This window comes from Helicoverpa zea, chromosome 21, assembly GCF_022581195.2.
Source record: "Helicoverpa zea isolate HzStark_Cry1AcR chromosome 21, ilHelZeax1.1, whole genome shotgun sequence".
Classification (NCBI taxonomy): domain Eukaryota; kingdom Metazoa; phylum Arthropoda; class Insecta; order Lepidoptera; family Noctuidae; genus Helicoverpa; species Helicoverpa zea.
The window spans coordinates 651,860-678,016 of record NC_061472.1 but is presented as its reverse complement, the minus strand read 5'-3'; the positions used below and the strand labels follow the sequence as shown (position 1 = coordinate 678,016).

The window sequence follows — 26,157 nt, the reverse complement described above, 5'->3', positions numbered from 1 at the left end:
AAGATCTAAGTTCTTAACCGTGCATCTACAGGATGCAAGTTACAAGTTGAAGCACATGCGCAGGTTACATGCACTTCAACAACGTGCGGTCCAGTGACTCACGCATGTACCAAAGGAAGCTATCGATCCGCGTGCTCTTGCACGTTAACTTGCTCCAGCTGCATGCACCGTGAAGACGCACCAAGTTCCTTATCATGAGATGCAGTTTGAAATAACTTTTTTTTCTGATGTATTCGAAAATAGGAAAAGGTCTGCTCTTTTAAGTTCTTGTCTATTCTGAGAGGTTCAAATTGCTAGCTGTAGCTTTTCCCAGAGAGTCTTGTGTTTCCTTGCTATTTACAGTATCGTTTAATTGTCGATAGTTTCTAAATATGTGCACAAGTCGCGGAAGTTTAAAAACTTTTGTTGCAGTAGACGTTTTCGAATATTTTGTGCACTTTAGTTTCATTTACATTTGTAAAAATTTAGTTTTCGAATATAATATTTTAGATTTATTTGGCTTTATTTGGTCGCTTCTTGTAAAGCACTGGTACTCAGCTGAATCCGGTTAGACTGGAAGCCGACCCCAACATAGTTGGGAAAAGGCTCGGAGGATGATGATTTGGCTTTAATTATATATAATTTCAGCGGTGTGCCTAGCAGAGGGTGCATGCTCGTACTGCGAGGCGGCGGCGCTGTGGCACCAGCTGGCCGTGCTGCTGGTGCGGGCGCTGGTTCCTGATAAACCCGCCCCTGAGGTTAGATCAATACTGTTCTTATTTATAGGGGAAAAGGTGCTATTTAAATTTACTATTAAATTAACAACTGAATAACTTGTGAGAGATATCGGGGAGAGCAAAACAGGAGAGACGGTGTTAAGGAATGGTTAAATTAAGAAATACTTAAAATGTAACTGAAATACGAGGCGTTTTGGAGATATAGTACACTGTGTTGTAGAAGGTAAAAGTCTGATATTCTTTCTTTACCACCCTCGAGAGGAGTTGCTTCATAGCTTCCCATCCCAAAAAAACTTTCAGTTAGCGATGCACTCCGGCTTCGCATGGGATAACAGTATTTCCCCAAAATTTAATGTGTTATTATACATGTAAACCTTCTTCTTTAATCACGCTATCTATTAAAACACCGTATGAAAATTGGTGGCGTAACTTTTGAAGATTTAAGCGTACAAAGTGATACGGGGACAAAGGGACAGAAAAGGCTACTTTGTTTTATACTATGTGGTGTTCGTATATTTCACAGCCATCACTAGAAGACATGTGGTCCGAACCCTCTTGCCACAAGAAAGCCGCGGAAGAAGAGCGCAGCAAGGGCGTGCCTGCCCCCGGCGGCGTGGAGGCGCTGATGTCCATCGCGCAGCCCGCGCTGCCCGACCGCACCGTGGGCGGCGTGCTCGTGCACATGCCGCATGTACGTAGCCTGGGTACTAGTCGCCTTCACGCCGCCTGTTAGCGTCGGTCGTTATCTGCCATAGTTTTGGGATGATAAGTTTGATGGATTGGCAATACGTGACGGGAAACTATAATATGGGGAATAATGAACAAGGCCCCTGTAGTGGCCGTGTATTTATCAAACGCAGGTGTTTAAAGTAAAATCTGTGTTTACTGATATGTTGAAAACTTTTTATGGTTAAATTCACTCAAAAACACCATAAAGACCAATATTGAAATTAAAGGAAGCAGCGAATATTTGCCCACATGAAGAAGACACTCAAATGCTGTATCTAAGTTTTGTTTTGTCTACACTAAAATCACTAGTTTGCCAATCTATCGACTATTCTATATCTATGGTTATTAACAAAACCTAAAACATAAACTAAACTAAAATTGTTGTAGTAGTATATCGATGTTATTACTGTGAATCAATTTGGTGTTACAGAGTAGGGTTTTAAAAGTAATTTAAACATAAAACTTCGCTTTTATTTTTTCCTTTTTTAATTAAAATTTCTGCATGGGCTAAATTAGTTTGATGGGTATTTATTGTGTGTGTTTTCATTGAACAGTCTTGATAATTTTTACTACATCAATGGCTTTTTAACATCTATAAGAGATGATTTAAGCTGCATCCGTGTCAAGTTGCTTGGTTTTGGCACTTAGCACAAGGATTTATAAGTTTTCCACAATAAGTTACCATCGTTTTAAGTTCTGAAGTTACCGACGATTGACGGGCGGCGTGTGAGTCCGTGTCTAGCGACTATATCGTAACGTAGTCGTATAGTTTGTTCATTTCATGCAACTCTCTCTCATAAGCGACGTCGGCTCGGATGCCACGATCACTAAATCTTCGGGCGACACACAAGTATGTCACTGGATATTATTTTAGCTTTCTGAAGAGGTTTTTGACATTGATTACCACAAGATTATCATCACTTTCAAAAGAACACTGAAATTTAAACTACACAAAAGTGGATAAAAGTTACACTTGGCTATTTAAAATACGAAGGTTCAGTTATTGCACAAAAAAAAAACAAATAAATCTCATTCAGCTCAGCTTGTGCAAAAATCTTCTGACCTTACTAAAGTATTTTGTTTAATATGGCGTTGCTAGCTGTTACGAAAAAAATTGTGGGTGTCGCTATCATGAATTTTTGGTTGAATATGAAGTTCAGTGTCAGAAATCTCGGAAGCAAAGCGTCTGTCTTACCTAACTCTTGTGCTTTTTCATATGTGGACGTGTTTTGTTTTATTGGTGTTAGATATGGGCCGATGGTATACTGTTTCTAAATTAAAAAATAATATTTTAACTGTTATGTAGGGTGTGAAAAAATTGTATTTCTAGATATTTTTTTTACATAACATAAGATAACATTCTACAGTATAAAATCGGCCTCTTGTAGGACTTCACTGTGTTTACACAAAATAGCTGAAGTAGTTATAGACAATAATTAATATTTTAGCTTGCAATGTTGTACTACACAGTGTAGTCTGTAGTTTGGTGTTGTGCTGTAGTTTTATGACCTTGATTATGGTAACATTGTTCAAGGTCAAAACTTGATTACAAATACATATAATTATCACAAAATTGATTAGAAAACACTGAGTTTTTGTCGAGATATCACTGTTACTACTACTATAATAATATTACGTTATGTATTTTCAATCAAGTTGTACTCAATTAGCCATCCCATAAAATATATAAACTCTTTACTAAGGTAGTATTATATAACCCTGTACTAAAGGCAATATAACAGCCTGCCTGCTAAACCCCTGCAAATCTTAGAGCTACCTCAAAATAAAACCCGAAAAAAAGTATAACCAACAACAAAAAATAATAGCATTTAGCAGTAGCATTCACGCAGTATAACTAGTACTAGTTGTAGAGCACACTAACGTTTAGCAATGGTGATGAGTGTGTGATGACGTGGTGATGACAGATAATGACGGCGACTGTGGAGACGATCACGGAGCAACTGGACATGGCTGTGTCTCTGCCGCCACCTGACGCGCCCACGATGGCGACCGCGCATACTGTCACGCTGACTGACACTGATGTGGCTACTGCTACTGCTGATGTGAGTATTGATAACAAGTTTTCGATAAAAAAATATCGATATTAGCTTTTGATGACTAGTTGAGGAAATGTTTCTAATGTCTCTAAATAATCAAAGTTAATGAGAAAATTTTGCAATATTAAAAAAAAAAAATTGATGCGACCCTAACGTATTCCTTAATTCTTCTTAGAAAAATGCCTCTCGAATTTTCCGTCTAATCTGTCATCTTAATGCTATGGGTACAGAGTTATTGTATTAACTTATTTTAATATAGAATGACTCGGTCCAGGTATCAACCCCAAACCTGCTGGGAGACCACGAGAACATGGCGGAGTCAGTAGAGGATGATATGACCAACTTCTGGCCGACGTCTGCGGGGAAGTTCCATTTCTGCATCGATGAGTTGCCTCAGGAGTTGCAGTACATACATCAGCTGCTACAGGTATGTTGCTACGAGCGCTACGGCGTAGCACTTTGCTACGGTTCTTGAACTTAGTATGCATCTACACGGTGCATGTAACTGGAGCAAGTGACGATTGACGAATGTCAAGAGCACGCGAGTGGGTCTTTTGCTTTGGTAAATGCTTGAGTCGCTGGACCCGCACGTTTTTTAAATGCATGTAACCTGCCTCAATATGCTCAAGCTACATGCTCCGTGTAAATGTACCCATATTGCCTTTTCTTTGATACTAGCTTCTGCCAGCGGTTTCACCCACATCCCATGGGAACTACTTCCCGTACCGGAATAAAAAGTAGCCTATAGCCTTCCTCGATAAATGGGCTATCTAACACTGAAAGAATTTTCAAATTGGACCAGTAGTTCCTGAGATTAGCGCGTTCAAACAAACAAACAAACTCTTCAGCTTTATAATATTAGTATAGATGTGTGCAAATCGTTACGTGAGGTATTTTTCAGGATCTCCAGAAAACATCTCCAAATTAGTCGTAATTGGACGTAAAATGAATGGTTTCCAATATTTTTATTATTCCCAACACGAGTTTTTTCTAAATTCGATTTTATTCTTGAGTCTGCTATATATCGGCACTCTTGTACTTGTAGGAACTGAAGAGCACGTCTCGTCCCGACGTGCTGTACCACTTACTGCAGTGCCTGCAAGTGCTAGTACTGAGCACGGACGCGCTGGCCGACCACCGCGGCTTCCTCATCTGGTGCCAGGAGAACCTCCTCATTGACAAGTCAGTATACCCACAGGAACTATCCCATCTCCCCCTTTGTTGAGAACTAGCGACCCGTCCCAGCTTCGCAAGGGATAAAATCATTTCCTCACTATTTAATGGATGTTATTATACACATAAACCTTCCTCTTGAAACATTCTATCTGTTTAAAAAAACCGCATGAAAATCAATTGCGTAGTTTTGAAGATCTAAGCGTACAAAAAGACATAGGAACAGAAAAAGCGACTTTGAATATGGGCAAGATTTTCGGCAGTACAGCAATTGATTGAGTGATGCTGCGACAGAGATAGAAAAGAGAGCCCTAAGCCGATGCCTCGCTCAGGGCTCTCTTTTCAATTGCTGTGGCCGGATCCTTCCTCGCTACAGTTGGAAGCAGTAATATAAACCCTTATCACAATGTATGAAGCGAAACACCTTTACCAGTAACAGTGGCAGCGATCAGTGTTGCAGCGGTATATGAACGTCGCAGTATAAATAGAACACCACCAGAAATAATGTCGCTAACTGCTCAAACCCTTAAAGATGCTGTCCAGATTCCTGAAAGTTATTTTAGTACTGTCAAACAATCACAATGTAGGCATGACCCAATTTGTGGAAAACCCTTGTTTTGTTTTTCAAAACAATAAACTTAGCATTAGTGTCCGTTGAATTTAGCCAAGGATGGTCATATATATCATTGGTTGTGTTTCAGTAGCGCTGTTTCATGTTTTTAAGGTTCCGTACCCAAAGGGTAAAACGGGACCCTATTGTTTTCGCACCTCTGTCCGTCCGTCCGTCCGTCCGTCGGTCACCAGGCTGTATCTCATGAACCGTGATAGTTAGAGAGTTGAAATTTTCACAGATGATGTATTTCTGTTGTTGCTATACCAACAAATACTGAAAACTAGAATAAAATAAATATTTTGGGGGGCGCCCATACAACTAACGTGATTTTTTTGCTCTGGTACGGAACCCTATCTTGCGCGAGTCCGACTCGCACTTGGCCGGTTTTTTATTTTTCAAACAATAATCTTTACCGCATTAGTGTCCGTTGAATTTCGCCAAGGATGGTTAGGTCATACATATCATTGGTTGTGTTTCACTAGCGGCGTTTCATGTTTTTAAAATATTTTTTTATTAACCAACCTTCTTTTTCCAGCCTATGGAACGTGTGCAACGCCTGTCACTCGCACATCTGCTCAGTAGCAGTACCAGTGCTCCTCCACTGCGTGACCCTGGCCGGAGGAGCAGATGTGTTCTGCAACCTCATCCGCGACCAGTTCCATCATCACGACTATCATGTGCGCTTCACTGCTGTTGAGAGAGTCACTATTATCATCAGGTATGCAAGAAAAAACGGTTTCATTGTGTCACAACAAGTCCTTTTAGACTAGTTTTGTCATGTTATGTGTGGCGGCGCCGGAGCCCACCACTTCTGGTCACACCACCAGCCAGGACTAACCTCATGGCCAAGTCGCCTATTACCGGAGCGATAGTCAACATAAACGTGCTCCATATAAGGATAGACGTATTGACGTGTAACTTTAGTGAATTCGCAAGAGAACTATTGCATCTTTTGTGTTATAATAATTAATATTGTGTTGTTTTTATTGTTACTGCTATTTGTTTGTTTTTTTTTTTTTTATGTTTAATAAAGCCTTTATAAATTTTATTTGTATGTTCTATTTTCCTGTTTAATTTTTATGATTTGCTTTGGCGTTATCTATATGTTTTCAGTTATTATTTTGTAGTATTGTGTCCCGTCTATCGCATTATGTTAAGATAAGAACCTGTAATGGTAGATAGTGGTGTAAATAAATAATAAAAAAAAATGTATGGTTATATGCCCTTTTCATATGTCATCATTATGTCTGTCGCTTTTATTTTTAAAACTACTTAAAAAATCATGACTTGTTTATATCAAAAATTTCAAAATATTCATTGTTTCTTTTTCCTTTACCTTTATATCATTTGGCCAATATCTAGCGCATATTTTTTTGGTCTTCAACCACATCCATGGACACGCCCATAAGACTAAATTATATTGTCAGTAACTACTTTCCGATCCTTTAAATTCTTGACGCCTTCATCACAGTTTACATAAATTATGGTGGCTTCATGTTTACCCTCAACCTTTCTCAATATCCCTTATCTCCCCTCCCAGGTTCATGGACGGTTCTCCCGTGAAAACCAGCCTGCCGCTACAAACAGCCCTAGCTACGGCGTTCTGCTACCTGATCTCTAGCATGGATGACATCAATGTGTACGTGGCACAGCGAGCCACTTTGTACATCGGCACTGTGCATGACAATGCTATTGATGTAAGTGTACTTTAACTGCCGTTCCCACTCCTACTTATAATATTATTAACACGCTTATATTAGCTTCACTTGTAACTAGGTCATCATCCTCCAAGCCTTTTTCCCAACTATGTTGAGGTATAACCGGAGGCAGCTGGGTACCAGTGCTTTACAAGGAGCGACTGCCTATCTGACCCGCACAACCCGGGCAACCCAATACCACTTGGTTCGACTGGTGTCAGACTTAGTGGCTTCTGACTACCCGTAACGACGCAAATACTTTTTACCTGCAGAATTTCTATATAGGTATATGATTTGATAAATGTAATAGTGTAAATACCAAATTTATAATAAACTCTTTTGCAAAAAAACGGGCACCTATGCGAAACCTTGGGTTTAACGATTTTATGTATGTTTCAAAAGGTTTTAATGACTGGAGTAAATTACTAGCACCAAAAGAGTTAGAAAAACATGCGTAAGAGTGTATTCTAAGTTTAAATTTTGGAGAATTGCTAAGAAACTGATTAAAGCTTTTTCCTGTCCCATTCTTGGTAGAAAGCTCGTTGGCAGTTTGAAAAGTTTTCGATGTGATTTTCATAAAACTGACTGTGCGGTTTACGAAAGTTTAAGAAAGGGATATTTTAAACCGCCGAACTTTCTACCAGGAATTGGGCAATAAAAAGCTTTAATAAGTTTCTTAGCAATTCTCCAAAATTCAAATTTAGAATACACTCTCTGACGCATGTTTGGCTAGCCCTTTTGGTGCTTGTAACATATGTCAGTCATCAGAACCCGTTGAAGTAAACATAAAGCCGTTCAACCCAGGAAATCACATAGGTGCCCGTTTCTTTGCAAAAGAGTGTATTATTGAAGCGACTCGAAGCTGCACGTCGGGATTTTTCAAGCATTTACGTTGTATATATGTCACCGTAAGATTACAAACATCGTTAGATTATAATCTATCTCGAGAGATTGTAAACTGTCGAATTATTGTGAACCGTAACATCTGATTGCAATTTAACGCATTATTTTTCGCTATATTATAATCTATCGATGAGAAATTGTCAAATTGTCAACTGTCCGAAAGCTCTCCCTGATTGGTCAGTCTTTTTGTAAAATCGACCAATCACGACCAGCCGTTCTGTTCACATGTTGGTTTATCGTTCAAACTGCTTTACTTTGGTTAATCACAGATAAATTTTAGATCCTCAACACTTTTATATAACTAATTCTGAAGATATAAGTTATTTTCAACAGAAAATCAATTTATAATCACGAAAACACAGTTGTTTACACAATCGACAACAAATGAAATAAACAAACAAAATGGCGAAAGCCGGAGCGGCGGGGGCACATTACGTTCTACCAATCAGCGCGCAAGATGCATTCCGTTCTGCGCCAGTTGACAATTTGACCGCTTTACATTGATAGATTATAATATAGCGAAAAATAATGCGTTAAATTGCAATCAGATGTTACGGTTCACAATAATTCGACAGTTTACAATCTCTCGAGATAGATTGTAATCTAACGATGTTTGTAATCTTACGGTGACATATATAGCCTGAACTAGTAAAAAATTACAAAGAAGAATTGAAGAAGGATCTAGAAGAACTGGAAGTGCCCTGGTACTCCCTGTACTATGTTATCAGTATTCAAAAAGGTGACACTGTCGCCTCCATGGATATTGATAACGTGGTACAGTGGGTAACCGCTTACCGCAATCAGAAGACAGAAGACTTCTATCAACAATCATGCCGCTCAGGTTTGATATATAAATGTTTTGTATGATTTTCTGCCATTTAAAATGTCTTGATTATAAAATATTCGTCCCACTTAGATTCCAATCATTAAAAAAATATGCAGTATTGCATTTTATTCAGTGCGCAAACTTTGACAACTTATAGTTAAATAACTTTTATAGGTACGTATATCTTTATTTTGTTGTGTTTTAGTACAATTTTTTTTTATATAAAGAACCACAGATGTTTATTTTGTAAGCTTTGTATGGTCCATATTTTGCTGATTTTAGGGCGGATAAAAATATATAAAAAACAAATTACTGATGATGCAGATATGTTCTGTTATTGATTCGGAACCACTAGCTTTTTTTCTGCGCACTGCTTTAAATGCAATCCTGGATAGTGTCTCTTATATTTTTCACTATCATTGGCTTTAAAATTGTCTCCTTCTGCCTTCAGTTTTTCACCACTGCCAATCGAAGATCCCTTCTTCAATATGCCGCGGACTAAACAATCTACTTACTTGCAGCTACTCCTCTACTGCTTGGAGACGCAGTTCGACCTGGTGATAGTAGACCGGCCGATGATCTTGCAGTCCATCTACCAACTGCACAACACCCTCAGTGACCGCAAGATCCTCACGTGGGAGTTCTTCCTCAATAGGTTCGAAGCTCTCTTCTTGGAGGCGCAGATCAATTCTAATAAGACTATCGACTTCTCTAACTTGAGAGGTGAGTTTTTTTCGTTTTTTGTCTTGCTTGGTTATAAATCTTTCGTTCTATTTTCGAAGACAACTGTCTGAGTACTGAGTAACTTCGTTGATGATGTAGGTAAAATATATTACGTATTCTGAATATAAATTGTACACAAGAAGTAGGTAACTCCTGCGCTGCGCATGCGTGGAGTATGCTCGAGGGGGGTCTGTGAGCGCGTGGCAGCAGGTTCGCGGATAGTCCATGTTGTTGCCGGTGTGGGCGTCGCGCTGACGTCACGACCACTTGAGGTGACGTCACGCGCGCTTTGCGACGAGTAGGTAGGCCGGGCTATGTCCACGCGGTTTTGGCAACAGGTTGACAACCTATTTCTTTATAAGTGAGTCAATAGGATTGTATTGAAATATTATACCTGCACTGATCGGTACCTACCCGTACAGGTTTGTCTGTACCGGCAACCTGTTTCTTTATGTAAGCACCCTAAGTCGCTCTTTCAAACACTCCTTGTTTCGCAGAGACCTCCCATTTGTTACTCGATAAGATAGGAGGTGTAGCTGTTTTTTTCTTTACTTCCACAGAGCTAGTAAGCAGCGAAACAAGTTCAGAGTGGTTCCTATACAAGGTGCGTCGTGCCCACGAGGCGTTAAGCGTATCAGCTCGCTCACACAACGTGAACACGCTGAGCGCGTCGTTCGGCACCAAGTGGCCCTACAAGCGGACCATCTCCGCGCCCGCCACCATGCCGCCGCACCCCGACACTAGACATGGTAACTACAAAAACAGTACATATGTCGCCCTACGTCATCTCCCGAGCCATTTTCCCAACTATGTTGAGGTCGGCTTCCAGTCTTACCGGATTCAACTGGGTACCAGAGCTTTACAAAGAGCGACTGCCTATCTAACCTCTTCAACTCGAGTAACCCATACCCCTTGGTAAGACTGGCGTCAGACTTACTTTATTCTGACTACCCGTAACAACTGCTAAGAATGTGCAATGACAGCCGGGACCTACAGTTTAACGTGCCATCCGAAACACAGTCATTGGTGTCTAAGATATACTTGGAAAGTACATATAAACTTAGAACAGTGCATTGGTACTTACCTGACCTGGAATCGGACCCGCACCCTCATATTTGAGACGTTGGTTCTTTACCCACTGGGCCACCATGACTATATCAGGTGTGTCGTACCTAATCACATTAAATCCTATTACATATACATGGCGAATTGTAAAAAATAACCTAATCCATTCAGTGGTTTGGCCACAGGAGTCATTTTTCGATTTCATAATTTACAACATCGTGTGTATAGCGAAGATAAAGTTAGGAGTAAGTATCTAATGTGTTGACCAGACAGCTGTCACTTTTCAAGGGAGAATTTCCGTTGTTTGTAATTGGTGTTCTAATTCTCTCACATTTTTATTATATTTACTTTATTTGAAATTTATATATTTTTATTTTTGCGTATTTTTTTTTGTACTTATCGACACATATTTATTAGTATGTTAACGTATTTAATTTAATGTGATTAGGTATGACACCTTTAGATATTCACCAAGTTCCAGCATACCAAACACTTATAAACGTGAATTGAATAATAAGTAATACTTAAGGGCTGTTTAAGAAAATTCTTACTTATAAACGTTGCTTAAGCATGTCTTAACTAACATCTAATCAATACTTAAGGCTTTAAGTAGTAATTAGTTAAAATTATGCTTAGAAGATGATGAGAGATTTTTATAAGTAAGGCTGTATATTTCCTCCTCAGAGCGCGAGAAGGTGTACTCCCGTCAGTACTCGGCGCCGCTGCTGAAGCGCAAGACGTCCCGCTTCGGGCTGGGGCAACTGCTGGCCGCGCCGCAGCCGCTCGCCAGCGCGCAGAGGTCTAACAACTCGCATGGTGAGTTCATTCATGTACTGGGAACTTGTGATTGTATTGTGTGGACTGTTACATGTTGTGTTGTAAAATATAGGTTAAATGGGAAGGGTTGAAGGGCGGGCGTTTTTGGAGGCTGTCTTTTGTGAACTTGATAATGCTAATTTTCAGTTTATTTTGAATAAATGACTTATTATCTACACATAAACTACATGTATTAAGAAAATAATTCCTCACTGGTTCATAACGTTTTCAGTTAGTTGTTACATATTATGTAATTTTAACCGTGGATGACCATACATGTAAAATCAAAATAGCACTTTTTGACCCTCGGAAATTTGCAAAAGACAGCTCCAAAAGCGCTCACCCTTCATCACTTTCTATGTGTTTTTGCTGGGTAGAAAAAGTGGCGCAACAAACTCCCCAGTAAAGATGAATTAGTAATAAATATATTTCCAAAGTCACTTCTTACCCAAAGAAATCTCTGCAGCACGCTGCAATCTCGTTTTATAATAACTTGAATATTAGTGTTAAATGTACAAGTTTTCTTGATTTTTTGGTAGATGGATTCCATTCCCTATCGGGTCGTTCAGAAGACACCCTGACCACTATACTACCGAAGGCAGTTGATCTCGAGGAGGCAGACAGAGAGACCACGAACCTGCTGGTCTTTCTGCTCATGCAGTTCTTGTCCAGGTAACTTATTATTTTACTTTAATTTATAAATGTTTTTTTTGTGATTTTGTTTTGTTTTTTACATTAATTCCATAGATGTTTTCAACATAAATTATTTACTAAAGGACATAAATACCATTAACTATGTAATAATAATACTTTTCAACTTATCCGACATGCTTACAACTTTAAAATCAGTTCGACATGTCGTTAAATTTCGAACCTTGTCCTATAAGCCATTGAAATATCAATCATGTACTCAAAATATTTAATGATCTTAAAATGGACTGGGACATTTTAAGAACATATGTTTCTTCCTAGGTCTGATCAAGCGCACCCATTGGAAGATAAGCAGTCGTCCAAAACGCAAGAGTTGGTGTTAAAACATCTATTCCTCTTGTTAGGATACAACTGTGTAGAGAAGTACTTCCATATATCGCCATTCACGTTACGGTACGTTTTAAGAATTTTATCCTTTTGAATGGCATTATTTTATGCCATAACTATTCTGGTTAGACGCAATTATTCACTCTATTGTAAAAATCTCTTCTAATTAAATAAGTTGTTGGTACATACACCACTTATTATTTGAGTCTTTAAGAGTAAATTGCGCAAAATATTCGCTACTTTCAATATAAAAAAAATTACGTTTTACTATTGACGTTTTTCTGTCTCCTTAAATATCTATCGGGCAGACTGTAAAGTAACTGAACATTAACCAACTGAAAGTTAATGAAGTTACTTTCCTCTCATATCCGTGAAGGCAATCGTCGATCTTCAACGCGTTCATGGCGAACCTGCCGCAAGTGCTGGATCAGAACCATGTCATGGGAGCCAGTATTGCTGAACCTACGCTGCTACTTTTGCAGGTACGTATTCATTTATAAAGGTATTTGATTTATTATGTGAGTTTCCGTAAATATTGGGACATGGTTTAGTGATATTAGAATCAAGATCAACTGAAGTGTTTGGGTAATTAGTATGTGAGTGTTCTAATTGCGGTTTCAATTTTTTAGCAAAATTCTTAGTCTGATGTCGGAAAGCCGTTCGACTTTCAAACTTGTCCGCCATGCCGTTACACTTTCAAAGTTTTCTGACATGCTGATAAAATCAAATTCATTTCAAAAAATTTCAAATTTCCAAGCCTATGGCACCAAACATTCTCGAGCTTCATTGGGCGGGTTATTTATCGGATTGGTCACGCTAACCATCTTTTACTTGACCTACAAGTACTCACTTGACCTACCTCCCTTATGGCATCTCCGGTGTACTTATAATAATTCCTCCGTGGTTGTGCAGTACTGTTGCGGCGCGGGCAGTAGCGCCTGCAGCCCCGCCAGCACGCACTCATTGGCGGCCCTGGAGCCCCACGTTAGGCGCCACTGGCTTATGGCGCTACTCGTCGTGTTGTATAAGGTAATACTTATGATATGTTCTATAGAACCCGCTTCTTATTTTAAAATAAGATCGTCAACCAATTAAGATATTTGATTGGGTTTGATTTGAAAAGGAAAACGAATGCCTCGATAGTTCTTGGTAACTGATATTTTTGATCACGCCTGCCTTACGTTACCTCGACCTACACGAAGGCGCTTGACCTACCATCTTTATGCCGTCTCCCCTATCGTTCCTCAATTCATAGGTCGTCTATTGTGGTCTTGTGGTATCCCCAGCGGCGGCCCTAGCCATTGCGAGGCTACGTGCGGCAGGTCTATGCGAGGCCCTTTGTCCTACGTGAAAAGTATGTGTTGCGAGAGTAAGCTGGTGTTTTGATTTAGCTAAACGTCATGTTTGAGGAGAAATGGTCAAGTTAAACAAATTAATAAAATTTTATTTTTACTACAGTTTATATTTAAAGAATCACAAAATTAACAAATATTAAAAAACTTTTTTACAAAAAAATTAAACCGACTTCCAAAAACACTACAAAGCAAAAAAAAAACTAATTTTAGGTGCATCGGCCTAGAAGTCGATGTCTAATGGATGTTACTAAGTTAATTTTGCCACCGACTTCTAGGCCGATGCACATAAAATTAGTTCTTTTTTTGCTTTGTAGTGTTTTTGGAAGGCGGTTTAATTTTTTTGTAAAAAAGTTTTTTATTTACAGCTTTTCAGTGATACGAATAGTTGTCACTATCCATAAGTCGAAAGTTCTTATCAATACAAAGAATATAAGCCCAAATACGAGGTGTTTTACATATATAGTTGTCGAGTTCCTTCGACCTTCTTTGGTCTCCATCATCAGGTCAGCTCAAAACCTTCACTGTTGCAAAGGTCTCGTCAATACAAATAATATAAGCCCAAACACGAGGTAGTTCACATATTCAGTTGTCGAGTTCCCTCGACCCTCTCTGTTCTCCAACATCAGGTCAGCTCCAAACCTTCACTGTTGAATAGTGCTTTCAGGCATACACCTGAGTGTAAAGTTTTTACCCCATGTTTGCCTACAACTTTAGAAGGTTGCCCTCGATTTCTCAGGGTTTCCATCATCAGATCCTTGACCTGATGACTATGGGACCAACTGGCAGTTATTCCGCGTCGAACAAAAAAAGAATCACGTAAATCGGTCTATAAACCTCGGAGTAATCGATGTATATGTTACAGCCATAGTGATTATATATATACTATACATAATCACTGGTTATTATGTACAATACCCAAATTGACCTGACAATGTGATAAATTAATCACTTTATCTGGATACTATTCATTATAGCTGGTCAAAGTTGGCCAAAGTAATAAATATGGTATAACCAGCTTACTGCTGACTAATTCTTAAAAACGGTTAAAGTTATTGTAGACTTTTTTATGATAAATCATCAAATGATTCCTCCCGCTGTGGGTTAGCAGCGTGATGGAGTGTCAGTCTGTTGGTGACTTAAACCCACTGGGGTTTGCTGAATCTCTTCGAGGAGCGCGTGGAGCAACGCGCTGTCGAGACGGGCCCGTGTTTTGAGACGGAAGGACGATGAGCCAACCGAAACTCACCGCCCACAGACCCACGCCTACGATGGCCGTGAGACGTCACCCTACACCCAGCGCCCGTGGTGTCTTCCACGTCCATGCCAGCAGCTGGGATGAGAGGTGTTAACTTTTCTAGCGTCTGCATGAGACGAAGGCATCCCATTACCTCTCACCCCGGACCTTGGCTTGAACCAGGATCGAGCACGCACGAGAGGTCGCCGCTGCGTATTGCCTCGACGAGGACACGGCGGTGCCCTTCCCAGGCACACCTGGACTGTGTGGTTCACCGTGTCCTCCGGGACGTCCGTATAGTGGTCCGAGTCACACCTCAAAGAGGGGACTTTTCGCTACTATTATGGCGTGCCCTGCACTGGGCTAACTGGCCTTTTTTGATTTATATTAAGGTCAGCTACCAGACACGTAGTTAACATGAAATAATAATGTTTACCTAGGTACTTGTTTTATTACATTATCTAAGTCTATGGAGATATTATATAAAATTGCTAGTTAATGTGATTAATTCTGTGTCAATTATCACTTTATCCAAATTGAGTAGATATTACAAATAATAGCTATAGTTCGGCCATTCAGAGAATGCGTTCCTGACACGTCGCGATTGAACTGACGACGTAACTACATTCATTGATTATTGATATAATAATGTTGTTTTAATGCTCCTCAATTGTTAAAACGGTAAACAACCAGCAAAAATATTTTTATCGTAACTGCAACGCCATTGCAAAGTTACGTCGTCAGTTCAATCGCGACGTGTCAGGAACGCATTCTCTGAATGGCCGAACTATAGATAATATGTATAATATTCAGACTTATTACTTTGGCTGTAACATATATACATAGAAAAAAAAAAACATACCGGCCGAATTGAGAACCTCCTCCTTTTTGGGAAGTCGGTTAAAAATGATCTGATGCTTGCGACTTTTCTTAAGACTAAAATTTTTAATTAAAGCAGAATAATCGAATGAATGAGCAACGTCATTTTCGATCGAAAGAATAGCAAGGGCTGAAAGTCGATCTTGTGTCATCGAATGCCAACATGTTTTAATAATTTTAAGCCTCGAAAAACTGCTTTTTCGATATTATTATTTTATTATTCGAATTCTCAAGACTATTTCGGTAGTGGGACAAATTTCAGTTAAATTCTTTTCTAATATATATTTCAGCACCGAGATAATATTCAGCTCTTCGTATAACTGATTCAGGGCCGTCTCTAGCTCATGTAGCGCCCGGGTGCAATCATGACCGTGCAATCACTTTCATATGAAAACTATGAGTTATTTTCTTGTAAATAAAAGGACTTAAAGCGACGCTACCTTCTAGGTTCGGCTAAAAAAGGATGAAAAAAAGAAAACAAGTGGAAAGTAAAGCACCCGCGAGCGTAGCGAGCGCAAAAAAATTTAAGGTTTGGGTCACCAAAGCACCTAAATTTGTATAACAAACAACAGTGCAAGGTGAAGTCACGAGCGTAGCGAGCGCGAAAATTTTTGAGTTTTGGGACATAAAAGTACTCTAATCAATTTTTATTTTATTTTAACATTTTCGGAAAACTTACAGCTAAGGGTTTGTTCCCACTAGTTCTACTGCTTAGTTCTACCGTAGAACTAATGGGAACTTTTTTTCCCACTAGTTCTACTTTTTGAGGTGTAACAAAATAGTAGAACTAGTGGGAATTATGGTTTTTATTGGTATTCCCACTAGTTCCACTGAACATTGGCAGTAGAACTAATGGGACATTTTGTTCTACTAGACAGAATAAGTACAGTCGACGGCCTGGGTGGTTATCTGTAGTTGTGATTTTTTTCAGAGCTCAAAATCGATAACAGTCAGAATAACTTAGATTTTTTTCATGAATTTCAACAAAAATTAAATGTTTTTCATTATAAAAGTACTAGGACAGCAGACATGAAGAGGAGCTAGGTGGTGTTTAAAATCAGACATTGATATTCATCTACAACACTACTAATTAAAAGACATTGTTTATAATAATACACATTGAATAGAAATGTAAGTAAACAATAACGCAAAAATTACTTTGAAGAGACTGACTATTTGAACTGCAGCCCTATGATTTAGGCAAAAAAATAACAAATAAATAAAAATAATCGTTTAAAAAAACACAATAATTCGGACATTTACCGTCGTACCACAAAAAAATTTAAACGTCTGTTGAACACTTGTATAAATGACAAACGACGTTGAAATAAGGTCCCTTTTGTAGCCACACTTTTTTAGACAAGTGTTTAACAGATGTTAACTTTTGTATTACTACTGTTAGTTTCAAACACAACACTCACATCAAACTAACAAAATCAAAATCAAAAAATCTAAAATCATTTATTCAAACTTGGCTGCAAGACAGTATTTTTTGAACGCTAGGAATTTACAATAGACAGCCCCCAAAACGCCCGCCCTTCACCACTTCCTATGTGTTTTTGCTGGAAAGAAGAAGTGGCGCAACAAACTCCCCAGCAACACATGTCTGTCTGTAGGTTACAAGAACCTTTTAACTAAACTTTAGTGTGTGTTTTTTTAATCAATGTGTCAAATACCACCATAGAGGTGTTATACAATTTTATAACACCTCCACCTGTTTAAAAATCAGAAGAACAAAAAGATTAACTAGCTCCTCTTCATTTCTGCTATCCTAGTACTTTTATAAAGAAAAACATTAGATTTTTGTTGAAAGTAATGAAAAAAATCTAAGTTATTCTGCCTGCTATCGATTTTCATGCTCCAAAAAAAATCACATCTATCGGCCGTCGACTGTATTTCTTCTGCCTAGTAGAACAAAATTATGTCCCATTAGTTCTACTGCCAATGTTCAGTGGAACTAGTGGGAATACCAATAAAAACCATAATTCCCACTAGTTCTACTATTTTGTTACACCTCAAATAGTAGAACTAGTGGGAAAAAAAGTTCCCATTAGTTCTACGGTAGAACTAAGCAGTAGAACTAGTGGGAACAAACCGAGGAAACAATATGAGAGAAATAATATGACACTTGAAGGCCATTTACAAGTTTTCACAATTAGATTTACATACTAATAAAAAATTAAATTTCGATTGGTTTCTGGAAAAATAGTAACAACTCGTATTGCCTGTGATTATAAAAAAAAAGTTAAATAAAAAAATTACTAACTAGACAACGCTTAAGAAGAGCAACACTGGTATTGAACAAATCTAAGTCAACAACATCACGCGAGATTACATTGAAAGATTTGGTTGCTCTTAACATAAATGAATTTTGCCTGTATGTTGTATTAACCCGTGGGACATGAAGGAGGCGGGGGTTCCTTAACAGTGCAGTGTGTGTTACCAGTCCTAATTTACTGAGAAGCTCCGGACAATCCATCTCACCATTAGCTATTTTAAAGAGAGTAGTTATATCAGCTATACGCCTACGCTCGTGTAAAGGTAACATATGAAACCTTTTACACCTGACAATATAATTGGAAGAGTATTTACGTGTCTTAAATTGTAAAAATCGAAGGAAACGTTTCTGTACACGCTCAATCCTATCAATGTATATGCTATAGTTTGGGTTCCATATTTGTGAAGCGTACTCCAAGTGGCTGCGGACAAACGTACAATAAAGTATTTTAAATGTTTTTATATTTCTAAAATCAGCTGAAAGTCTCAAAATAAAGCCAAGGGCTTTAGTAGCTTTTTTTATGATATTGTCAATATGCGCGTCGAAAAGCAATTTCGAGTCAAATGTTACACCTAAATCTCTCATAGCTTGAATTCTTTTTAGTTCCATATTGTTTAATTTATATTGGTAGCTTAGAAAGTTGGGTTTACGAGTAAAAGATATTACAAAACATTTTAGCAGGAAAGAAAGGTTATTTAAAGGGTATTTAGAAGGAAAGGTACTGTCAAGTGAACAGCCGCGAGCGTAGCGAGCGCGAATTTTTTTAAATTGTTTATTTAAGGACTCTCAAATTAAACTCGGAATTAAGCAAAAATAAAAAAAATCCGTGACTGGATCGAGAGCCAGTTGTGGGTTGTAGCGCGAGGCCCCCCCAAGCGCGAGGCCCTGTGCGAGGGCACAGTTCGCACACCCCTAGGGCCGCCACTGGGTATCCCAGTGACATATCGGCCATGTTGCAGTACCACTACGGCGCAGGCAGCGTATGTGCGATGGTGCAGTCACTGGTGCGCGTGGTGCTGAACACGGTGGAGGCGCAGTACCACCAGTGCAAGCGCATCCCGCCCATGATCGTCATGCCGCACTCCGCTAGAGCTAGAGGTAGGTATATACTCATCATCATCTCATCCCCCGAGCCTTTTCCCAACTGTATTGGGGTCGGCTTCCAGTCTAACCGGATTCAGCTGAGTACCAGTGTTTTACAATGAGCGACTGCCTATTTGATCTCAACCCAGTTACCCAGGCAGCCTATAGCCCTTAGTTAGACTGGCGTCAGAATTACTGGCTTCTAACTACCCATAACGACTGCCAAGGATGCCATTTTTTGACAGCCATTTTTTTTATAGTATGGACCTAATATACCCTCCTTCTCCCCAGACCTGAGCCAGCCGTCTCTAAAGACGGAGCACGAGCCGGGCCCGGCGCCGGGCAGCGCGGGCAGCGGCGGCGAGCGCGGCAGCAGCCCGCTGCCGCTGGACCGCGCCAAGCCCAAGCTGCACCACAAGTCGCCCGCGCACATGCACACGCACTGGGAGGAGCCCGCCAAGACTAACAAGTTAGTACTACTGACATCATCATCATCATCTCAGCCATAGGACGTCCACTGCTGAACATAGGCCTCCCCCTTGAATTTCCACAGATACCTGTTGGATACGACCTGAGTCTGACATATATGGATAAATTACATTTGATAAAAATATTCTTTGAGCTATTTGATACGTGAAATATTAAATCTTAATTATTTTGCGGCTTCATTTAACTAATGACCAATTGCGTGTTTATTAAAAATACGTTTTTTGACTCTGTCTTAATGTGAAGATACCAAGTTCTCAATGTATGACAATGATCATTTATGTCATCAAAAGTGGGATCAAAATATTATCCTTTACTCATTTACTATAGGTATTTTTTATTTTATTTAAAGTATCTTAATACTTTGTCACTTCTCGTTATATGTAACTACATACATTCCAAGTTACAATCCATGGGATATTGATGACTATACCTACCAAGCTTTTTATCATTTGAAGCATACGCTTTAAGTGTACCCATGTCTATATGACTAACCATCCTGTACTAAACACGATTTATAGTGGTAGAGCCACGCTGTGCTAAGCACTGTCTTTCACAAGTTTTTGTCTATGTCTTTTCTTGATATTCTCGTATTGTGTTTTGTTTTGTCTATGGTTTGTTTTGTATTCATTGTTACTATTAACTTTTACTACTTTTCTGTTATTTTACTAATTATATATATATATATATATATTTATTAATTTACTGGATTCGTGCCGAAACGGCGTCTTGATTGTATAGTCCCGAGGCAAGTCATGTGGTGGGTCAGCGCTGAAAACCAGCGCTGTTGTCTCGTGCCTGCGTGTGCGAGACACAGCATTATGCTGAGCGTTGCCCCTTTTCACGCATAAGTGACGCAGCTGCAGCGCTTTTCTTTTTTGTTTCACTGTTTGTTTTGTCCATTGTTATATTTGTTTGTATTTGTGTGTTTTGTTTTCTGCGTCTTTTGTGTGTTAAATAAAATGGTTTTTCTTTCTTTCTTTCTTTCTTTCACTGGTACTTGTCACAGCACACTCGGGGCAGGCTCGACCGGGGAAGTACCACGCTCTCACGCGCAGCGCCCGATGCCGACGCTCTGTCGCTGCCAACCGCTGCCGTGACGAGTTCCGAGTGCCCAACCTGCCCGGAATATCCAACATGTTCCGGGGAGGGTTATTAGCCAATCTGTCCTTGGGTCTACGGATTGGTCACTTATGACGTGATTTTGTTACTTGTCACCATTTTTCACAAACCACATAAGCAGACGACATAAGCCTAAGTTTTGTATTATAATATCCAAACAAGATGATGACCAGGGTCTTCTAGTTTAACGACTGCGACATAGTCCTTTGTTTAGGGGTTCTATTTTCGAGTGATTCAATTCGTGCCAGAATTTGCTATGCCACTTACCCTATGTCTATGTGAAATTCCTCTTTTTATTCTTGCCCTATTCCCAAGTTATTTGTGGTCGGCGCAGTTTATTCTTCGCTAATATTTATCTGTCAACCGCAATACTAACATCCACTCTCTTCTTATTCGTGTCCTCTTTTAGTTAATCCTTCTTTTTCTCGGTCTAGCTCTACCTTTTCTTCCTTCCACATTCATAATTACGACAGTCTTTGTAGTATAAGTCTATATGACATTTTACCTATTAAAGTGGGAGAGCCACGCTGTGCTAAGCACTGGTACTTGTCACAGCACACTCGGGGCAGGCTCGACCGGGGAAGTACCACGCTCTCACGCGCAGCGCCCGATGCCGACGCTCTGTCGCTGCCAACCGCTGCCGTGACGAGTTCCGAGTGCCCAACCTGCCCGGAATATCATACATGTTCCGGGGAGGGTTACAGGTGATAAGCCATCAGCCACTCATGAGTGGCTGATCTGATTGGTCACTTATCACGTTTGTCACCTGTTTATTTTGTCCACGGAAGCAAATGGCAAGCTCGGATTTTCTGTTGTAAGTCAGTAACGATAATTAGGCGCTTCTGGTCTTACGACAATAACATATTGGTGTAGGGGTCCAATCTTTGAGTTGTTTCTATACGTGCCAAGATTTTATATACAGGATATTTTTTACACAGTGCGCAAAAAAATGTGTGGTTCAGAATCAGAAACAGAACATATCTGCATTATTCGTTTTTTTTCCGCTCTAAAATCTTTCGAGCGAGATCCATGTAGTCGCTGCACGGGAGGTCGGCAATTGGTAGTCGCCACCTTCCTTCCAAAAGGTACCTTAAATAATTACGAAGTATGACGTAATCGCGCTGACCGGTCGCTTCGCCGTAATGACCATATAATCAATTCAAATAAACATTTTTTTACTATAGATAACTTTTTTTTTAATGTACTTAAACATAAAAGTAAAAGTAAACGTATCTTTAAATCTTGTTTAACTACAATATGACAAAATTTGCGCACTTTAAAAAAAATATTCCAGTATATAAATTAAATCGTGTTATTTACACTACTTATATCTCACGAATGACAGAATTGTTTAAGCTGGAAATGAGAGGGGAGGGAAGGAAGTAGGATGGTTCTTGATACTATCCGGCTACGGGAAGCAGTTATCCCGGTACGCGGGCGAAATCACGGGCTGAAGTTAGTTTGTTATACAACGTACCCTATGTCTTAATGACATTCTTCTTCTCCGGCCCTGTTTCCAAACCAGGTATTGCTCTCTGTCAGCCAACATACCATCCAGTCTCTTCTTATTCGTTTCTTGTATGAAGCAGTCAATTTATCTTTTTGTGTCTATATGACATAAAACTTATTATAGTGGGAGAGCCACGCTGTGCTAAGCACTGGTACTTGTCACAGCACACTCGGGGCAGGCTCGACCGGGGAAGTACCACGCTCTCACGCGCAGCGCCCGATGCCGACGCTCTGTCGCTGCTAACCGCTGCCGTGACGAGTTCCGAGTGCCCAACCTGCCCGGAATATCCAACATGTTCCGGGGAGGGTTACAGGTGACAAGCCATCAGCCACTCGATGATTGGGTGATAGAACCTGTTACTTATATACTTGTTTGTCATCTTTATCTTGTACACGCATATGTTTTGACGTTATCCAAATCAAGTTTTATCTTCGATTGGTTTCAATCCAGTCCAGGATTTGCTATATGTCTTACCTTACGTCTATGTATATGACATTCTTCCTTTTCCTGCCCTGTTCCCAAGTATTTGGGGTCGGTGCCATATGTTTTTCGCTTCCATTTCTCTCTGTCAACCGCCAAACCATCCAGCCTCTTCTTATTCGGGTTTTGTTTGAAGCAGTCAATCTATCTTTTTCTGTCTACATGACATTACACCTATTAAAGTGGGAGAGCCACGCTGTGCTAAGCACTGGTACTTGTCACAGCACACTCGGGGCAGGCTCGACCGGGGAAGTACCACGCTCTCACGCGCAGCGCCCGATGCCGACGCTCTGTCGCTGCCAACCGCTGCCGTGACGAGTTCCGAGTGCCCAACCTGCCCGGAATATCATACATGTTCCGGGGAGGGTTTCAGGTGACAAGCCATCAGCCACTCATGAGTGGCTGATCTGATTGGTCACTTATCACGTTTGTCACCTGTTTATTTTGTCCACGGAAGCAATTGGCAAGCTTGGGTTTTCTTTTGTAGATTCAAAGTCAGTTATGATAATTAGGGATCTGATCGGTCATGCTCAACATGCTTGTTTGTCGTCTTTACCTTGTCCACATAAGCGGACGACATAAGCATAGGTTTTGGCGTAGATCCAGACAAGTTTTATCTTCGATTGGTTTCAATCCGGTCCAGGATTTGCTACAGCCTTGTCTTATCTTAAGTCTATGTATATCGGATGTGTCGTTCACAACCATTGTTTAAACCAAATGCGTTAATATACTGGTTAATATATGCCGATTAACACAAAGAAAAAAGAAAAATACGCAAAAATAAAAAAATGTTTTTTTTTCGAACAAAGTAAATAGAATAAAAATGCGCAAAAAATATAAATAATAAATAAATTCTTTATTGACATAATATGAGGTTACAAAAAACATATGAAGCCTCTGAAACCCAAACTAGGAAATAACCTGTATGTCAGGAATCAGCACCTTCTCCCATTAAAAATGCGCAAAAATTAGAACACCATATAAGAGTCAGTCATTATAACTGAAATTCTCTCTTGAAACTGACAGCTGTCAACTATGCAAAACATTCGATACTCCTACCTTTATCTCTGCTTTATACATGATGTTGTAAATTTTAAAAACGAAAAATGACTCCTGTGGCTAAACCACTGAATGGATTAGGTTTTTTTTTTACAATTTGCGGTAGAATTTCATAAAGTATATGTGATAAGATTTAATGTGATTAGGAACGACACACCCTGTATGACATTCTTCCTTTTCCTGCCTTGTTCCCAGGCTAGGTATTTAGGGTCCTCGCAGTATGTTTTTCGCTTGCACTTCTCTCTGTCAGCCGTCATACCATCTCTCAGACTCTCTGTCGCTGCCAACCGCTGCCGTGACGAGTTCCGAGTGCCCAACCTGCCCGGAATATCCAATATGTTCCGGGGAGGGTTACAGGTGACAAGCCACCAGATACTCAATAAGTGGGTGATAGAACTTGTTACTTATAAGCTTGTTTGTCATCTTTACTTGTCCACACAAGTGGACGACATAAGCATCGGTTTTGACGTAGATCGAAATCAAGTTTTATCTTTGAATGGTTTAAATGAGGGCTACCGCGTATGGAATCGCCGCTAGAGGCGCTTGTGTAGCGCGAGGTCTTCGAAATGTCAAATGTCACTATTTTTTACGCGGGCGGGTTTATATTTCTAATTAAATTAATATTGCGAATATTTAACAATACTTTAATTATGGCAAATACAGATTACGGATCTATAAATGTCACTGCTTTGACACACTTTTATCTTTCGGAAACTTATGTCTGCCTTTCTTTTTCGAGCAAAACGGCACAGCGCAACACTGTGGCATCGCCAATACGTTCACACTATAGTTCTATTGTATTAAATATGATTTAATATAATCATCTGATGTAGATAAGTTTTGGCGCTCATAATACGAACTTTGATTGCCGTAGTTTAAGACCTCACGCTACAGTTGTGCCATCTGGTGATACAAAAAACGGTAGCCCCTATTCGGTCTAGTATTTGCTGTCTTATCCTACGTCTATGTATATGACATTCTTGTTCTTCCTGCCCTGTTCCCAAGTTAGGTATTTGGGGTTCTCGCAGTAAGTTTTTTGCTCCTATTTCTCTATGTCAGACGTCATACCAGAATCGTCGACATTGACATCGACACGGATTGCCATAAATAAAAACAGAACAATATAGACGCATACTCTACGGCGACGCCGACATACGTATACCACTATAGTGGGAGAGCCACGCTGTGCTAAGCACTGGTACTTGTCACAGCACACTCGGGGCAGGCTCGACCGGGGAAGTACCACGCTCTCACGCGCAGCGCCCGATGCCGACGCTCTGTCGCTGCCAACCGCTGCCGTGACGAGTTCCGATGCCCAACCTGCCCGGAATATCCAACATGTTCCGGGGAGGGTTACAGGTGACAAGCCATCAGCCACTCGATGATTGGGTGATAGAACCTGTTACTTATATACTTGTTTGTCATCTTTATCTTATACACGCATATGTTTTGACGTTATCCAAATCAAGTTTTATCTTCGATTGGTTTCAATCCAGTCCAGGATTTGCTATATGTCTTACCTTACGTCTATGTATATGACATTCTTCCTTTTCCTGCCCTGTTCCCAAGTATTTGGGGTAGGTGCCATATGTTTTTCGCTTCCATTTCTCTCTGTCAACCGCCAAACCATCCAGCTTCTTCTTATTCGGGTTTTGTTTGAAGCAGTCAATCTATCTTTTTCTGTCTAGATGACATTACACCTATTAAAGTGGGAGAGCCACGCTGTGCTAAGCACTGGTACTTGTCACAGCACACTCGGGGCAGGCTCGACCGGGGAAGTACCACGCTCTCACGCGCAGCGCCCGATGCCGACGCTCTGTCGCTGCCAACCGCTGCCGTGACGAGTTCCGATGCCCAACCTGCCCGGAATATCATACATGTTCCGGGGAGGGTTACAGGTGATAAGCCATCAGCCACTCATGAGTGGCTGATCTGATTGGTCACTTATCACGTTTGTCACCTGTTTATTTTGTCCACGGAAGCAAATGGCATGCTTGGGTTTTCTGTTGTAGATTCAAAGTCAGTTATGATAATTAGGGATCTGATTGGTCATCCTCAAACATGTTGGTTTGTCGTCTTTACCTTGTCCACATATGCGGACAACATAAGCATAGGTTTTGACGTAGATCCAAAACAAGTTTCATCTTCGAGTGGTTTCAATTCGGTCCAGGCTTTACTGTACGTCTTATCCTACGTCTACGTATATGCCTTTTTTGCCCTGTTCCCAATTAGGTGTTTGGGGTCCTCGTAGTACGATTTTCGCTTCCATTTCTCTCTGTCAGCCGTCATACCATCCAGCCTCTTCTTATTCGTGT

At 40.1% G+C, this 26,157-nt stretch overlaps 1 protein-coding gene across 1 annotated transcript in view; it reads left to right on the top strand.

The window, feature by feature from the left end:
- The window catches only part of LOC124641015 (protein unc-79 homolog), a 63,357-nt gene that overhangs the window by 15,184 nt on the left and 22,016 nt on the right, over positions 1-26,157 (top strand). Inside the window, exons 19-35 of the mRNA XM_047179023.1 lie at positions 628-737; positions 1,240-1,407; positions 2,215-2,295; positions 3,371-3,508; positions 3,777-3,929; positions 4,548-4,684; positions 5,824-6,006; positions 6,829-6,985; positions 9,236-9,437; positions 9,998-10,160; positions 11,167-11,318; positions 11,888-11,990; positions 12,291-12,422; positions 12,733-12,838; positions 13,269-13,385; positions 19,062-19,200; positions 19,477-19,654. Coding sequence (XP_047034979.1) covers positions 628-737; positions 1,240-1,407; positions 2,215-2,295; positions 3,371-3,508; positions 3,777-3,929; positions 4,548-4,684; positions 5,824-6,006; positions 6,829-6,985; positions 9,236-9,437; positions 9,998-10,160; positions 11,167-11,318; positions 11,888-11,990; positions 12,291-12,422; positions 12,733-12,838; positions 13,269-13,385; positions 19,062-19,200; positions 19,477-19,654 — 2,419 coding nt within the window. The remainder of the gene's footprint in view (positions 1-627; positions 738-1,239; positions 1,408-2,214; positions 2,296-3,370; positions 3,509-3,776; positions 3,930-4,547; positions 4,685-5,823; positions 6,007-6,828; positions 6,986-9,235; positions 9,438-9,997; positions 10,161-11,166; positions 11,319-11,887; positions 11,991-12,290; positions 12,423-12,732; positions 12,839-13,268; positions 13,386-19,061; positions 19,201-19,476; positions 19,655-26,157) is intronic.